The sequence below is a fragment of the Parasteatoda tepidariorum genome, chromosome 10 (assembly GCF_982258835.1).
Source record: "Parasteatoda tepidariorum strain Cologne lab strain chromosome 10, Ptep-v5.0, whole genome shotgun sequence".
Taxonomy (NCBI): Eukaryota; Metazoa; Arthropoda; class Arachnida; order Araneae; family Theridiidae; genus Parasteatoda; species Parasteatoda tepidariorum.
This window is the reverse complement of record NC_141764.1, coordinates 65378596-65397164: the sequence shown is the minus strand read 5'-3', so window position 1 is coordinate 65397164 and position 18569 is coordinate 65378596. Positions and strand designations below refer to the sequence as shown.

The window sequence follows — 18569 nt, the reverse complement described above, 5'->3', positions numbered from 1 at the left end:
TCTTTTATGACAATTATAAATTTGTAATAACTAAACAAGAATTTAATTTAATGAATTATTATATTTAAGCCAATTTTTGTACCATAATTAAGCATATCATTAAAAAAAATTTTCATTAGTAACAAAAAAAATGATAGCAATGTTATATGCGATATTAAAATTTTAAGTAAATAAAATAATTTAAACAAATAAGAGCTGTAAGAGTAATTGAGTTCCCTATTTTCTTTCAAAATATATCTTACATTATCAATCATAAAATTTACATTCCTTTAATTTAGTTTATTAGCTATTTTAAATTAAAGCTCAGAATTTACAAAATAGCATAAAATGCATGCTTTTATTTCTCTAGAAAAACTTTAAAAGTTACTGAGCTCACTATTTTCAGATATGTTTTAAAAAAAAGCCAAGTATTATGAGTCACAACAATATCAACATTCATTAAAAATTTATTTTGTTAACTATTTTGTATTTAATTCCAACATGTATTTTTGTATGATTAATAAACTCAAACAGTACTCTAGACAATTTTTTTCAACTTATAAGTAAAAAACTTTAAAATATAGATTTTATGAAATTAGTATTCCCTTATTCCTAATTTTCAAAATTACTTACTAAAATAGTGAATTTTCCAGTTTCAAGTTCTGACTTTAAAGGGTCAGAGTTCGGGTCAAACCTGATGAGGCCTTCTTTTCTTCTAATTATCTAAAGAAAAGAAGAAGAAAAATAGAATTAGTCCTTTAATCAAATAATTAAAGACTTAAAAATATGTATTCAATTAAAAAAAAAGAAAAAGAAAAAAGGATCAAAAAAGTTGGAGAGAGAAAAAAATAACAATCTATGACTTGCAATTTAGCTTGCAACACCTAAGAACTTTTCAACTGTAGATAGCTAATTGAGAGAGAGAAAAAAACACTATTTCAAATTCCATTCTTAAAAAATTAGTAAGCAAAAGAAAGGAAGTCTGACAGAAGAGTAAAGAGTAACAGAACTCTGGCAAAATCATTTTTTTACACACATAAAGAAAGAAAATGTATCTTTAGCTCTTAAATAATTTCCTTATAGCTCAAGTATTTTTTTCATTAACTTTTAGTTTGTTAAAAATATAGATAATACTTAACTAAATAGAGAAATATAAAAAAAAAAACGACGGATAAACAACAAAATATTATTACTTTTGCTCGTAAGCTCAATCTAAAATAAAATAGGCATAGATGTAGCACAAATTTGCTTATAATCTACACAACCCATTTTTTTTTTCTTTTTATTTATGATTATTTTTTTTGAGCTATAGCCAAAGTCATTTTAAAAATATTTCACAGGTACGCATAAAATACATGATGCATAACTATAACCTTATAACTCTTTTTGAAAATCCATTATTTTACAAAACTCTCTTATGCAGCAATTAATTACTCATACACATCTTGAATCATCATATCTATTACTAATAAACCAAGATAATCTCTATGAATTCTTTTACACAGAAAAAACCCTATCAGGGCCAATAATTAGCACAATAAAAAAAAGGTTATATTTAAATTTGAACTTATTATTTTAGTTCCAAGAAAATTAAGATTAAAAAATACCTCATGAGCTTCATACAGTTGCAATGCTCTGTGTGTATCGAATTTTCTTGCCATCAAAAATTTTACAGCTGTACTCCACGATAATGGGCCAACATTTTGCCGTAAACGCAATTCATTTACAATAGATATAAATTCCTGCACAGCCTAGAAATAAATTAAATCACAATAAATCAATATTAGCAAGATTACATGATTGCAGGGGTCTGTCCAGATATTTTGTAAAAGGTCCTGTTTCTGCAAAATTGTGAGAAAACTATTCATAATTTGTGAATATAAAATAAGCGTTACGTCACGAATTTTTCAACCAGGGTTCTGCTTTTGTGAATTTGTGTAAATAGGGTCCTGTTATTGCAAATATTGCTAAAAACCTTTTCAAGAAGTTTTTAAATTGTAAATAGATACAAGATTCTGCTCAACAATTGCCGTTACTAAATTAGAGAGGCAACATACAAATATTTGGTATTCAGCCTATACTGCTCAACACAGAATATTCATTTCGGACGAATAATGAAAACAAAATCACTCACACTTTTAATAATTTCAATTTATGTATTTTAAATAACACAACTTAGTAAAGTATCACTTTTAATGTGTTACGCAGTATGCAAACTTAAACAATTCTTAAATTTATAATATTTTATTTAAAAAATTGCCAGAAATTAATTTTTATTTACATAATATTCAACTAATTAATTTCATGAATAAATATAAATCGATCAATTATTCATTTACGAAAAAAATTATGATTTCATATTAATAAGAATGCGAACACAATGTTTGTAAAAGTAGAAATATTTTCTTAGAATACGTCATTTGGAATTTAAACTGAGGGAAACTTTGTTTGTCTCAAACCGTCTCCCCCCCCCCTGGAAGGGTTTATTCGATTAACAAAACAATAATGAAGATAAACAAATTTGTGAAAGGTGTGATTAAAAGATAAATTATTTTGAGAAGGGTCCGTTTTCATGAAAAGATATATTGTAAAGAGCCCGTTAACGGACCCAAATTTCTTCTTAACAGACCCCTGGATTGGCAATAAAGATATCAATAAATGAAGACTAAAGATATTGAAATGCATCCTCAAATTAAATTTACTAATTACTAATATCTTTATTGTTTAAATAGAAAAGTAAATTTAACTGAATTAATAAACTATTAAAAACTTATGGTGCACTTTAACAGATTGAGCTATAATCAATAACTAATTAGAGAATCGAAATTTGATTAAAGAGTTAAAAAATGAACAATTCTAAACAAATATCTACCAAGTTCCTAGATTAAATTTTATTTAATTTTCATACAATGAATTAAATTTATGTATTACTGTTTAAAATTAAAAACTTTCTAACTAATAAACGTATGTAGGTAGAAGGAATTGATAAAAAAAAAAGCAATTAAATTTTATAATTAACTACAGCAATTCCAATAAAATAAATTTTCAGTAAAAAGTGTGAAAGGTAACAAAATTGATGAATAAGTGTAATATGGGACGTAAAAAATTAAGATCAAGGGAGAAGAATGATTTATGCAAAATGTTTTCACAAAAATGATAATTGGATTGCCATCTGTTGCATTTTGGGGATTTCTAAGTTTTATTAAATTAATAACTTGGAAAATCAGTTCTTCTAAAGAGTTATTACACAGTGAAGATCAGCTGTGCTATTAAAAAAAATTTAGTTTGCCTTGAAATTCATTTGTTCTTAGAATCGGCTTTCATGGATCTAAACAGTTCTTTATCCATATTCTTTATGTCTGCACATATTAGTTTAGAGAAGCCATAAAAAAATTGGGAAACTATTATTGACATCAATGATGCTTACGTAATTGTGATAGTAGGTAGGCTTATGGCAATATGATACAAATTTATTAATATCCTAATATAAGTAACTAACATAAATACTAGAAAAATAGATCTTTCACTGCCTCCAAACTGTTAAGTAACAAATCCGTACTTAAACCTTTTTTCCACCCCTTCAGATAAAAATTTAATAGCATTATGTAAACAGGCAGTGGTTCTCTTTTTTACAGCAATAAAACCCTAAATGATCAACTTTTTTTGGCGGAACACTGAAGTTCATTAGCAATAATGAATCTAGAGAAGCACAACTGATTATTTTGAAATTACTTAATGTGAAGAATGAAGTTTTTTTCAACTTTATATCAATAAGTCTTAAAATGAGGTTTTATATATAAAACAATTGGATTTGATGGAATTTAGTTATTTTAATTTGAATTGAAAAGTTACAGTAACCCAACTTTTTACAAATCTAAATCCTTTTCATAATTTATTCAATGTATTAGAACGTATTTAAAATTTAGCAGTTTCTTTCTTCACTGCATTTTACTTTCCATTTCCTAAAAATAAATGAAATATTAAATAATTGATTAATGATCGGATAATATAATTAAGATTTTCAAAACTCATTACTGTTTTAATTTTGAACTCCTGGAAACTCTAGGACCCTTCCCCTATGGTTCCACAGAACACATGCTGGGAACAGCTGTGTTAGAGAAAAATATTACTTATACTTATTACTTTTGTAAAAGATATATCATTGTAAGCCTATAGTTTTCCATATTACGATATTTAAACATAATTTTTCATTAACAATCATTAGGAAAAACGATAGTAAAAATACTTTTTCTTACAATTTTATTTTTGTATCCCTTTAGAAACGATAAAATCATATTTTTACCATATTTTTGTGTTGATTTTTAAATATAATTTTTAATTTTTCACAAATTATGTCTAAATTTTCACAAAATAGGTACATCTTAGAAAAACCTAGACAGACCCCTGATTAATATCGTAACAGTAAAACGAAAAAATGAACAGGATTTTAAAGATAATATTCAAATCCAACTACGATATTCAAATTCATACGATAATCATAGAGATCTGAGAAATCGATAACAGCTTTTAAATCTTTGTACTGTACTCTCTCAAAAAGAAATATGGCTGCAATTAAAAAAGAAATAATAATAAAAAATATAATTAAACTATACAATTTTGCCGAATGTCAATTTTGACTTCTAATGAAAAATACATTAATTCACTCATAAATTTAAATGATCGAATTCAAAGAATAGCTTATTACAATTAGAACTGTTTAAAAAAATACTAAAATGAAATTTTAAATTAAAAATAATACTGTACGAAATAAATACTATAATTAAAGTTTCATGAAACAAGCAAGTCACTACTATGATACGAACCTGTTCTTCTTCGGAAGTTAAGGAGGTATCCATGACGGATGTTGCTATAATGATCATAATTAAAGTAGCATGATAAATATTAAAGTATACAAATTTTACATAAACTAATGTTCGTCAAATTAAATGTCAAAGATCTTTCACTTCCCATTTCCTACCATAACAATATACTAATGTTTTTAATTTAACTTTAAGCAGTTGCCAAAAATTATATTCGCAAGTTAAAACTTGCAAGTTAAGAGAATAAGGCTTAACATATAGCATACAAAAGGTGAAGAATTTTTTTTTTACAGTTTGTTTTTTACTGGCGTTTCTGATCAGTTGCCACCAGGCAACCGCTGATTGTGATGACGTTACTAATGCAATAAAAATTAAATTATACAATTAAAATTTTAATGAGGTATCTGTATTTTAGTGAGGTTGAATAAGAATATTTTTTATTTTTAAGCTTATTTTTGGCTACTAATATAAAAGGATATAGGTTCCCTTTCCCGAAAACACAAAAAGTCTTGTTTTCTTATTTTATAGAAAGTTGAGAATTTTCCACAAATTTCTTAGAAAAAAACAAGCAAAAAAGCACTTAATTTTTAGACTAATCGGGCCGTCAGCAGCCTTTGGCTGTTGGCTCGGGTCACTTGTCTCTGACCCCTTACCCTTGAGTATGGTCCTTATAAAGAATGAACAAATTACTTTTGTGCGCAACTATTCGCGATCGCAACACTCGAATACGCCATCTGGGGAGAGACCAGTTTCATGCTTTTAGCCCTTCTCCCTTCCCTCTCCTCCTCTTTTCAGTTGTATAGGAATGTACTACGATATTTTCCCTTTTCTTAATATTTTTCCTTTTTATTTAATAAGAATATTTTTTAAAATTCCCATAATACTTTTCTTTAGAACTATGTTTAATGTAATTTTCACTTCCATATAGTTTTTCAAGTTAAAAGATTTCAATCTATATGAAAATCAAGAGAGAAACTAACGTACTTCCTTTCTCTATGACTTTCCACACGCTAATGGGGAAAGCATGTGAAGTGTTGCCATAGGAAAAGAGTTCTGCTCTACGCCACCTGCAGCCCATTTCGATCGCCAATTACTACCAGTCTAGCTCGAGAAGTTAAAGAATGTCTCTAAAAATGTTTCATTAACATTTTGATAACGGGACCAAGTTCACAAAAAGGATCTACAGACGTGAAATTTAAGATAAAAGATATCTTCTAGTAATACCTGGTTTTTCAGTAATAGTAATTTCATAAAGGAATGTGCGCTTTCTAGAAAGGAGAACATCTATTTAAGTTATAGAAATAATAGCTAAAACTCGAAAGTATTAAACACTAGTCAGATTTTTTTCCAAATTGTAATAAGTAAAAATAAAGGGGGGAAGTGTCAAACTTTGTGATGAAGTTATCATTTAGCTAATTTAGAGAAAATTTAAATATTTTAAAAATCTCAATAAAAACCTATAATTTGGATAAAGTGAACAATCAAATAACTTTGTTAAATATTTTGCATTCACTAAATTATTCTGGGAACAATTCTATCTATAGGAACTGAGCTCACATAGGATTTCTCAATTAAGAATAACCTAGAGATTTTAAAAATAAAGATATGATTTATTTTTTTGGCAGCTTTATTTGAATTATTTTGCAATAAAAGAATTTCCTGTAACCAAATTAATCTGAATGCTTGAGTGTCAAATACTATGACATTTATGATTAGAAAATTGCGTCATAATCAAAATTTCTTCCATCTATGAAAATTGTCAACTGTTATGACTAATCCAGTGGACAGGAATTTTTTTTTAAAATTATGTTGTACCACTTGATTCTTCTAAAATCTGTTTCGTGTAAAAAAATTTTTTAAAAAACACGACTCAAACATTCCAATTATTTCAACATGGGTTTACATATTAAATTAGATTTTTATGAACCTAAAGTTTTTTTATCACTTTTTCTACTATTTTAACCCTTTTTTCAGAGGCATCTAATCAAGCACTTTTATCTCCAGGCAACATTATACCTCTACACACCACTGATTTGAAAGTGCATGCATCAAATAAACTAATGATTAACAAATTAAGTCAAACTTTAAAAATGAATGAATAAATAAAATAAAACATACCAGGTTATATTGTTGAATGAAACTTATACTTTGAGGACTTAGCTCATCCAGCGGTCAGAGGATCAATTTTTTTTAAAACTATTTTGCAACACCGAATAATTTGGCAAACTATTTCAAGTGAAGAATGTATGTAGAACGTATTAATGGCGCTATTATTTAGAATATAGAACCAGAATTTAAAAAATAGATAAATAAAATTTCCTTTGAAATTTATCAAAAACCTCATCAATCACTTTGAGGACATGACTCAACCAGTGGTTACTTTATTTTAGGTTATATCCTTAGAGATAAGACTTTTATTTAGGTTATACCCTCAGATTTTGACTGAGGCCATTTTTTATCTGATTAAAATGGACATAAGACATCTTAAAGACGCTATTTTTTTTGTCTGATTTTAACTGGTAAAACGTTTGTTTCAGTTGATAAAACTATATACAGATGAAAATAAAGTAAAAATGAACACTTCAAGTGCTTTTTATCCGACAAATTGAAATCTTACACTTATAAACTAATTAAGAGATCCACAAGAAATAAAAAGCTTAACTTTTTTTGTTTTAAAAAATTTATTTATTAAACTCAAATACACTATTTTATTTAATGCACAAAGCAATATAAGATACATTCTAACATATTTAGTTGGGATTATGTTTAAAACGAAAAACAAAGCCATATCATTTTAAAATTAAAGTGTCAAAGCTTAAAGTACAAGAGATATTTTCAAATCAAATAAAAAATGCAACACTTCAATACAAAACCATAGCACTTCCCAGGAGATAAAGAACTGATTCTTTGAAAACTAACTATTTAAGTTTACGGACATGCAATAAAAAAATCTTCCATTTACTGAACAGTTTATTTTAATATTAAACAGTTATATTAAAAAAGGAACATGACATAAACAAAAGAATTCCCTTCAGAGAATCATTACAAAAAATATCTGAAGGGTTTGCGATAAAAAAATAGGTAGTTTTATTTTTTACATGATACTGTTTTAAAATACTAAAAGTAATTTTCAATTCAAAAATTAATAAAACAGTAGAACAACACACTCAATTATTTAACATAAAAATCCTTGAATTATACTTTTTATGGTAGAAAAAAAATTGTTAAATGTTTTAAAATTTTTACAGTTCTTGAGGTTTGAAAATATAAAACAACAAAAATGTGAAAATAGAGCTAGCTAAATTCTTAAAAAAAATCATTTAATTGTTTATGTTTCATAAATTTACACCATTATTTCTTAATGATAATCTGTTACCAGAGGTATCCAGCACCTTATAAATCTCAACAAAGTGTACTCTTACAAATATAGGATCTATTTATTCCCATTTTAATGAACTCATAAGTTTTTCAGTTACTAAGAAGATTGCACTGATCCAGTTCAATCTAAATTGCAATTGCATCTCCACTATTCCAGATTTACAAAGGCACCCATTGGAACAATATTGTAAATAGCATGATTTTTCAAGAAAAATTTAACCCTACTAAATTTTTCTTTTGGGAAAGAGGGAAAACACTTGAAAAAAAAATTATATACGTAAATTTCAAACTAATTATTAATAAAAGGTTTTGCATTGGTCTCCAGTTTTAGACTCTAAGCAAATGATGAATAGTACAGAATAGAGCTTTGGGAAGCATAAAAAAAAGAAAGAAAAAAAAGAATGTGATTTTGATTTGTTTGGTAATAGCTGTCGACATCTGCAGTTTTCTCACAAGTCTCAGGACAACACTTCATAATGTAAGTCTAACAGACATTGTCTCAATGGTGGGAGTTATTTATTCCTATATTTTTTTCAAAAAAAAAACCCCCTCTCGTTATGAAGGTTTATTACATAAGAATGGGATTACATACTTAACATTTCCCTGTTAAAACAAATCAATTTAGACGGATGGAAGGACATATACTCCTTGGCCACCCCTGTGTTAGCTGTTAAAAACAGTGTGGGCATATAGCCAAAAATATATGAAAATTAAAATGTTGCTTGAGAACATATATAGGATTTTGTAAATCTAAATTACTTTTTTTTTTATATAATTGCAAGCAAAAATGTAAATTTAATCCAATATATTAGAATTCGTCTAAATTTTAAATAACAGTTAAAAAAGAATGTTCAACTCACACTCAATGTGCATCTACTAAATGAATAAGAATGCTGACGTGTTTTAAAAACTTCATTTTAATCAACTAATGAGAAAGTATAAAAAATATACTGCAATTAATACAATGTTCTTATTAAACTTTGAAAAGTGATAAAAATTAGAGATTATAAGTAATAAACATATTCATCAATAAAATTTGCCTGAAAAGGCACAATTTTATAAAATAATTCATATTAATTTATGCAAAAATACCTTCAAATAGATTTATATACTGAAACCGCACATAAATTATTCAATGCAATTTTAAATTGCCTATAATATCTTTCGAAATTAATTAATTCTTTTAAAAACGTCTTATATTTTTAACAGAAGTTCAACCATTTACAGTATCTCCTAAATTTTTTAGTAATGCACAGAAATAACAACACAATTGGAATGTGTGCTTTTTACGAATACTTATTTAGCAAAGTAACTGCTAAAATGAGTTAACATTTAATAAATGCAATTAGGTCCGGATTTGCATAGTCTTCATCTGTGAGTTCAGACAAACTGGTGAAAGACACAACTATATTTGAAATATCAATAAGGATTTAAAAGCACAGTGACAGTCAGCTCACATATCAATTGAAGGCAGAGGGTGGCAGATTTAAATCTGGAGTGAGACTTAAGAAGATGCTTCGAAAATACATGCAAGGTGAATGTTAAATCTGTCATTGTGAAGTGGAAGTTTCGTGTTTACTATATCCTCTGAGTGGTGTCAAGTTTATGTGGTACTCCAATCATAGTCTTTGGCATACAAAGCCAGGAAAAAGAGTTAGGTGCTTGGCCATGTTTGCCTGTGCATGATTTAAAAAAGGATATCAATAGAAGTATTTCTAAAAATAAACCAGTTGGCAAACACCTTAACCTATTTCAGAAAATAATTTATATTGAAATTTACAAATTCTTGAAAAAGTTAATGGTTAATGGGAAAGCAAATAGGTAAAAGCAAAAATAGATTTATATTGTAACTGCCAAGATTATATAATTGAGAGAAAGATACATTTAGCAAAGTGCTATGTAATGCAAGAAGTATTTTCTAAGAAAACAAATTAAAAATGAGTTATTTAAAAACATACAAACATAAAATTAATCATGGAACCCATACAATTTGGTTACGAAATCTCACTAAAATGTCTACACCTTTTTTTCGCTCAAATAAACTCTTATATACATATGTATAATGCAATAGGAATGCCAGCAAACTTAATGCATTATTTAAGCTTTAACACAAGGCAATGATATTAAAATACAACCATTAAATAAAAAATACGAAGAACAATTGCCAACAATACTCAAAAGCTTTTATCTCTTTTACTTAGAAGCAACAATCTTCTGAGTGTCAAGAGTTGAAAAGAATAACTAAACAATTAAGCATATACACATAGAAATCCAAAACAGTATTAAACTGAGTTTAAAAATTTAGTGCATTTGCAAGCACTTTTAGCAAAATTTTAAAGTACAGCAAATAAATAACAATTTATAACTTTAACAAGATTTAGTCATTTTAATTGTGAATGTGTTTTAATACTAGATTATGTGAGATATGTGCTAGTACATAGATATAACAGTTCAGTAATAGTTTACTGACAAGAACAAATAGGAAAAGTTTCTATGAGTTATATCACAGTTATTTTCAAGAAAATATTAAAAAAGAACAAAGATAACTAATCAAACAAAAATTCAAAATACTTAACTGATGCAAAATGTTAATCAGTTTTGTATAAATATTATATAAAACAGTTAACCCTAATAATTCATACAAGATGGAGACAATAATTTTATTGCATCAATCTGAAGTGCTGTATACTAATAAAGTAAAAAATTTAAAAGTGTAGTTGTTTTACAGTTAGTTTTTTAAATAAAGAGCAGCAGTTATATAGTTTCTTTTCTGAGTAATTCATAAATATCAATGTGAAATTAAAGTTTTAAAAGAATTTTCAGAGTATATCAATAGTACTTCAAAATGAAAGGAGTCTGATGATAAATAGTTGATTTAAGTTTATTATGATTTCACATTATCAAACACTGATAAGAGTTCACTCTTGAGTTGAATAGTGATAATATTCTTGGCATTAATTTTGATAGTTTTTAGTAAAAGTTCCATCTATATTTGATTAAAATATAGTTTTGTGTTTATATGACATAAACATAGCATGAATGTGAAACTATAATAGGATTTTTTAAATTCTTAAAACTTGCACTTGTTTATTTCAATTAAAATTATTTATTTAAACAAATTTTTCATTAAAACTTTTAACACAAAAGCTAATTACTAGGAAAATGTGTATCCTTTTTTTAAACTTAACAAGAAAAAATTTGAATTTCCATCAAAATGGCCAATAAAAAGTTAAATAAAATATTTAGGGCTCTGTAATGACATAATACTTAAAATTATTGAAAAGTTCTGGTTTTTATTAGAGCACTAAAAATATAATATAAGAGCAAAATCGACAAAAGTCTTGTGTCTTTTTTACATGCATAAAAAGTTTTATTTTCTAGGAAAAAAAAATCTTTGGCATACAATAGGAGAAAAAGGAAGGAAAATCAAATTTAAGCTTGATTTTATGCAAATTTTCTAAGAGTATAATTTTTTGAAATTGAAAATATATTCAATTTCATAACATTTTTTAATATAAGCATAATGTAAACATAATTTAAAAATTTAATAAAAAAGACTATCTATGAATTAAAATTTATACTGTTTTAAGAGAAGTTATGAAACTTTTATTTTTACTTTTTAAAAACAAAATGAGTAACTTTTTAATAAAAGTTCACTTTTAAACAAAATTATTTGAGCACATGCATAATTATTAAAATGTACAACATTTATAGCAAAAATCTGTATTAATCAGGGAAAAAAATCCTTATTTTAGTTAGTATCTTAAAAAAATACTAATGCAGTTTCAAAAGTAAAACAAAAATTTGAATTTAATTCATTCCTATCTGAATAGCATGAGTGTCAGAACTAGTTTTGTTACAATAAAACAAATCCAAAAAAAAAAAAGTTTCATGAATTGCATTAAATAACATCACCTGTACCTATAACATCACCTGTACCTTTTAACTAAAATTAAGAGTCAATTATTAATAATTTAAAATATTAAGGAGTATTTAATTCTTAAATTTGCTTTTTTTTAAAAAAAAAAATAATCTTTAAATTTGTGACTAAGAATCACATTAAACATTTTACAACAAGAGACAATAAAAAAACAAGCTAATAATGAAAAAGTAAAATCGACCCTTAAAAAAAATAACATTCATACATAGAACAGTGGGAAATTTCTATCAATAGCTATTATGAATGCAATTGTCGTCAGTAATTTAAATTGTACAGAATAGATGAATATAAAACATTAGTAAGCTAAAATTACTAAGTAGAAAAAATAAAATGTCATCAGGTTTTAAGGTAGTAGTTCAAATCTATTTTAGCATATATTATTCCAAAATACATCCTTTCAAATTACTAAAAATACTCTTTCTTAAAATCAGAAGAAATGAAAAAATTACAAATGAAACATTTTCGATGTAAAATGTATTTGATTAATTTATAACCACAGTACAAAATGACAAAAATATTAAACTATATACAAGTGCAAAAACTAAATGGTGCGGTGGAAATAAATACATGGAAGGACTTGTCCTTTAAGACAGTTCAAAACCTGTGTTGCAGGTAATTGCATAGCGCAACTTCTCTCGAAGTGTGCTTTTCTTTTGATAGTTAGGAAGCTTTAAGAGATTGAAACAAGTGGACGAAGTTGGTAATCGATTGACAGGATCCTTCTTTCTGATAGTAAAGAAACCTCGAAGAACACTTCCAACTGTATCCCCCGTGTCCTACAATATAAAAAAATATATCAAGATGTTAAAATCACTAAATAGACTTTGCAGGGTTCGGAATCAACGATGGTCTGTAACAGGGTTTGAAATTTCACCCGTCCCTGAGGACGGCTTGCCCAACAATGTACCCGTCCTCCTTTGAAGCTAACCCGCAGTTTCTAAATAAATAAAAATATAATTTTCTCTCATTTATTGCAAACATTTATATAAATTGCACAATGAATTAGTAGTTACTAGGATTACAAATACTAAGATTACATTATACAGCAATAAAAGAAATACTAGGTTACTAATAGTAACCTAGTATTTCTTTTATGAAATAATTTCTTTCTTTTATGAAATAATTTCTTTCTTTTATGAAATTACTTAAATGACAAAGGTCAAGTTATCTGCAATGCCAGTTTATCCGAGGGTACTGCGTTTTTAAATGAATCAAATATGACGTTTGCCAGTTCCACAATCAAGCCAATGATTTACAGAGGTTTCTGCACAGAAATCTGAAAGGGGTTTTCCATTTAGGTAGATGTTCATAATTGCGTTTAACGCTTCTTGTTTAAGACCAGTACGTAATGTGTTTTTTCGTAAATTCATTGCTGAAAAGTCCCTTTCAACCGCTGCAGTACTCCCAGACAAAGAAAACATCAATTCCACCATACGCAGTATGTTGCTGCATTTCTAGATTAGCGGATCATTTTAGAAGTGAGGCGCTGGGACTCTTGTAAGATAATAAAAATTGAAAATGTATCACAAACATTAATGGGAAAATGGCCATCGGCGCTTTCAACATACAAACTTTTGTTTTTGTAGACAATATATTATATATAACAAATTTCAATTTCAAAGCCACTTACTTGATCGTCACTGACTTCTACACAACGAATGGAGAAAGCTGGTTCCAAATGGGCAAATCCCAAAAGCGGAGGTTTTGAGCAACTGGTGACAAACTGTGAATGAAATTTTTTTTAATTGCAGAGATACTGTTATTGATTAACTTATAACTTAAATGAATGCTATCAAGCAAATAATTTTTTTATATATTACTTAAAAAAAAAAAAAATTCAAAAATTGCTTATTGTAGTATTTTTTTCAACCCTCAGTATACATATTTTGTTATCAGTCTTCAATGAGTAATAGGTTAAATTTTAGACACATCATTTCAAAATAAAAATAGGCATTCTTTTTTTTAAAAAAATTTTACAATGATAGAGTTAGAGTTAGAAAAGGGCTTCACTCTGGAGGTCTAATTTTAGGTTATAAATGTAATTAAAAAAAGAAACTCTATAACACTGTTAAATAAAGCTAGTAATATCTTGCAAAGCAAAAGTGAATATTTTATTATTCTAAACCAGAAACAATGAATTTATTTTCAATGCTTGTGGAATGACAAATTCCAAAATCAAAACATTAATTTTTTAAATAAGACAAAATAATGAATTGAACTAAAATAAAAAAAAGGAAGCATATATTGCACAACAGTATTAAAGGTTAACAAGTACATTTAAGAAAAGCAGAAAAATTTTCACATTGAGTTACGCATAACTTTCATTTAATATAAATAACTTCTGCTTTATTTGAATTGATTATTAAGTCAAGTTAACGCACAAATTTTATATTCTTTTAATATGGCTCAAATTCTTAATATTAGAGATTATATGCCTTAAGTTTAATTTATATTAGGTATTCAAAAAAAAATTATTACATACATGAACATTAACTAATTGAAATTACAGTAAGACAAAATCAGAAAAAAAAAATGTGAAAACACAAGGGTAGCAAATTATCTGGTCACACAATGCTTTTGTTACAGTATTTCATCTGATGAGAAAATGTTAAGAACAAGCTAAGCATAATTTTTTGACAAATTTAAATTACTGACAATTAATTCTATTAGTTGAAACTATTAAAATTGAAAAGCAGAAACATCTGATGCTTCTAAATAACTGGTAGGTATGCAATTGAATTATCACTCCAACTTTAAGATCAAGATACAGTTAGTTCTAGTGCACTAATGATTAACTGTATACATGAATTAAAGCACAGAAGTGGCTTATTTTGTAGTTTAATTCAGAACTTACACATCATTTTATTGTTCAAAACAACAGACATTTAAGATAACCATCTTTATATAAGAAAAATAAACTTTTAAACAAGAAAAACAGAATTAACAATCTAATTCTCATTTAATGTTACATTTTGATAATACCTTTAAAAACATTCTATGTTCTTCTTGGGTGAAGTCTTTTTCTAAAACATCCCACAGCCAATTTATAACTCTATGGTTGTTATGAAATCCTCCAAAATATTTTGTGTGTTTCCTAAAAAAAGAAAACTTGAAGTTTTATGCTGTGTTTTGAAGCTCTGTCGACAAGTAAAAAAAAAGCAAATAGTTTAAGCGCCTTACACTTGTATAAGGCAAGCCACTTGACCAACTATATATAGTGCCAAACTATATATAATCTTGGCATGAAGAGTTATCTGGTCTTTAGAACAGACACATAACTTAAATATTTTAGAAGTTATAAACTTTTTAAAAAATTGCCAATATGGCAATATTTTTCCACTTAGACAAAAATTACCAAAACTACTGCCTTATTCTCAATTTACACAAATTTTTATAAGTCCAGGTAATGCTGCATTGAAGTAAGTTCTTAAATATTAAAAAATTCGACCATAAGCGCTTTTCATTTTCACAAAACTGTGGCTTTTCTCTATATTGAAGTTTAACACCATTTTTAAAATAAGCATAGTATAAAATACTTTAGATAGACCAAACAGTCACGAGCAAATGGCATCTTTATAAAGTTATAGATATATATATATATGTAGCGTGAAATGTTTAGTGATGAAAAAATAATCATAGAGGAAAATCTGTGAGTTCATTTTTAAAACATAGTTTACAATGATTATGAATCAATTAAAAAGTTACATTAAAAACACATATTAGGTTCAACAGACATCTATCTCTTAAAACTTTCCTAATAGTTCTGCATTAGTAGAACGATTTTCAGTTTTCCACACTGAACCAGTAAAATTTCTCAGCATATTACTTCCATTTAAAAGTAGAATTAAAACTCGAAACATTAATTTATATTTCTATATTTTTTACTTTAAGATTTTAAAAAAATTCTGCGATACTACCCAATGCTAATTTAGAGGATAAAAATTATTTATTTCCTTTCTGCTTTTTAATGAGTCAGGTAAGAAAACAATATCTTAATCAACAATTAAAGTTTAGGCGACTAAGATTCAATTGCACTTCATGAAAAAAAAAAAAAAAATGAAAAGAGCAAATTAAAGCAAAATTTTCATACCTCAAGTCAACAAGGTCTACAGGTGTGTTATCACCAGAGATAAGTCGTTGCAATTCTGGAGTTGAAAACATTGTCAGCCAGTCAGGATTTACTATTGAACGAAAACCCCTAATAAAGGCATTGGTTTGGTCATTGATTTGTACATGCATTCGGAAATGGGCCATAAGATGAATGTAACTGATTCTAAAAGAAGAAAAAAAAGAAAAAATTATTTCTGTAGGGGAATAAATCAATCTCATTTTAATTTAGAGAGCTATTTAAAAATTGGCAAATTGGCATAATGATGGAAGAGATAAGAAAAATAACACAATAGGTGATATCTTGGAAATACACAAATTTCTAAGTAATTGTCAGCTGTATTCATGGAGCATTCCTTTATTCTATCAAATATGCACACAAATCAGTTAAAATTAGAAAAACATTTCGTAAACAGCCTTCTAATGTTAATATATATTTTAAAGCTGATTATTTAAAACTAATCAAAATGTCTTTATTGCATCTGGTCAAATTTATGGGCATGAACCCTCGTAAATGTGATCTGGTTGTCACATTTTTGCACTAGATTATGAGTGTGGACGTACGCTGTTTGTAACGTTTTATGATTTAAGAAAACTTTCCACTATGCCGTTCAATTAAGTTCACATGCAAGAATTCTCATACAGTAATTTATAGAAAAATAATACTCTGTGGAAGGAGAGATTATAAATATTATTTCTCTGGTTTTTATTAAAAAGTAATATGAATTATTTATAATGGTGCAATTAATTATTTTTTTTACGAGTGCAGAAAAAAAAGAATAAAAATATTTTATGTAAACATGTACAGACAGATATAGTTTAGATGATTACAAAACAAATTATCACATAAAACACTTGTAAGCATACAGAAAAAAACAAAACAAAAAAAGAAAATTTTCAGACACACAACTGGAGATAATTATCGCAATCTACATTTTCGTTTAAATTTATAAAACAAAATTAGTTACTAATACAGTATCAGAATTATGAACAGGTTGCAGGGCTGGCAAAAGTCATGATTTTTTTAATTTATTTAAATCAGATTTTTAAAACATTTTTCAATAAAATCATCTGATAAGATGCATCCAGCATACTTAATATTATTTAAGAACAATATCATAGATAAAATGGTTAAAATTTTTTATTAAAATGGTCAAAATTATTATTTAATTATAAAAACTAATCATAGAATAAATAAAATCAGAGACATGTTTTTCAAGATTAACTTGTTAATGAATGTAAACGATTGGAAGACTATTTGCCAATTAGATATCAAATGAAGAGTAAATTAATTTAGACAAAAAAGTGCAACTGAAAAGAAAATTATATTAAGTTATTCTGTTTGATATACATGAACTAAATATTTAATAAGTTTTAAAAGCACTAAATTTAAATAAGCACAATATTAAATGGGTACAATTATAGATGATTTTAGAGAGCAAATTATTTTACATATATCTGATGGAAAACTATAATTCAAAAGTTTCAAGGCATTCTTATCCACATTTAGTATCCAGTTTATATTTCAACTTTTTTGAAATATAATAATTTAGAAACCTATCCCTTATATTTCTTATTTTTTTCATCAAATTGCATAAATTAATTATTAAAAAATGGTTTTATTTAATTGATCAGTTTTTAAAAAAATTATTTTAAATCAATGCTTTTTTTTAATGAAAAATTTAAAGGGATATGCATGTAAATATAATAATTTACATACATATCCCTTTCATTATTTCTTAGTAAAAAACCTACAATACCAATAAAATCAGACTTTATAAAAAAATCACACTCTAAAGAGTGTATTTATTAACTATATTATACAAAAAGTAATTTTTACTTCATATTTTTTTTAGAAAAAAAAATCAGCTGGTCTAAATTGATGACTCTTAAAAAAATTACAAATCATTTAAATCAATGACTTAAAAAAAATCAGGCAATTTAAATTACGATTTTAATCAGGATTTAAATCGTTTAAATCATGACAGATTGTAATTGTAATTGGTTATAATCTGATACTATGAGTTGTGATGGTTCAGGATATAGAGTGCTTGCCTCCCAATGAGGTAAACTGGATTCGAATCCCAGCGATGGCTGATTGATACTAATTCCACACCCGGCTGGCACTGACCAGAGTGCAGACGTAAAATATCTCAAGTGGTAGACAGATCATGGATTAGAGTCCCCTTTCTGTCAAACTAACGTTGGGAATTTTTCGCAGTTTTCCTCACCATGTAACGCAAATGCTGATTATTTAGATCAAAAAAGTCCTCCACAAAGGCAAAATTTCTCCCACTTGAGTACTTGTTTTACGGACTGGGTTCAAAATTACAAGGCTACAGAGT

The 18569-nt window shown here is 26.7% G+C and overlaps 2 protein-coding genes across 2 annotated transcripts in view; both read right to left on the bottom strand.

The window, feature by feature from the left end:
* The window catches only part of LOC107450774 (tyrosine-protein phosphatase non-receptor type 9), a 35961-nt gene extending 30922 nt beyond the window's left edge, over window positions 1–5039 (bottom strand). The window contains exons 1-3 of the mRNA XM_016066672.4: window positions 4803–5039; window positions 1587–1730; window positions 613–702 (exon numbers count right to left, since the gene is read on the bottom strand). Of these exons, the coding sequence (XP_015922158.2) occupies window positions 613–702; window positions 1587–1730; window positions 4803–4859 (291 nt within the window). The 5' untranslated portion in view covers window positions 4860–5039. The remainder of the gene's footprint in view (window positions 1–612; window positions 703–1586; window positions 1731–4802) is intronic.
* Window positions 5040–12524: 7485 nt separating this feature from the next.
* Window positions 12525–18569, bottom strand: part of LOC107450776 (ubiquitin-protein ligase E3B) — a 32939-nt gene continuing 26894 nt past the window's right edge. Inside the window, exons 25-28 of the mRNA XM_043042361.3 lie at window positions 16208–16390; window positions 15100–15211; window positions 13748–13840; window positions 12525–12893 (exon numbers count right to left, since the gene is read on the bottom strand). Coding sequence (XP_042898295.1) covers window positions 12702–12893; window positions 13748–13840; window positions 15100–15211; window positions 16208–16390 — 580 coding nt within the window. The 3' untranslated portion in view covers window positions 12525–12701. The remainder of the gene's footprint in view (window positions 12894–13747; window positions 13841–15099; window positions 15212–16207; window positions 16391–18569) is intronic.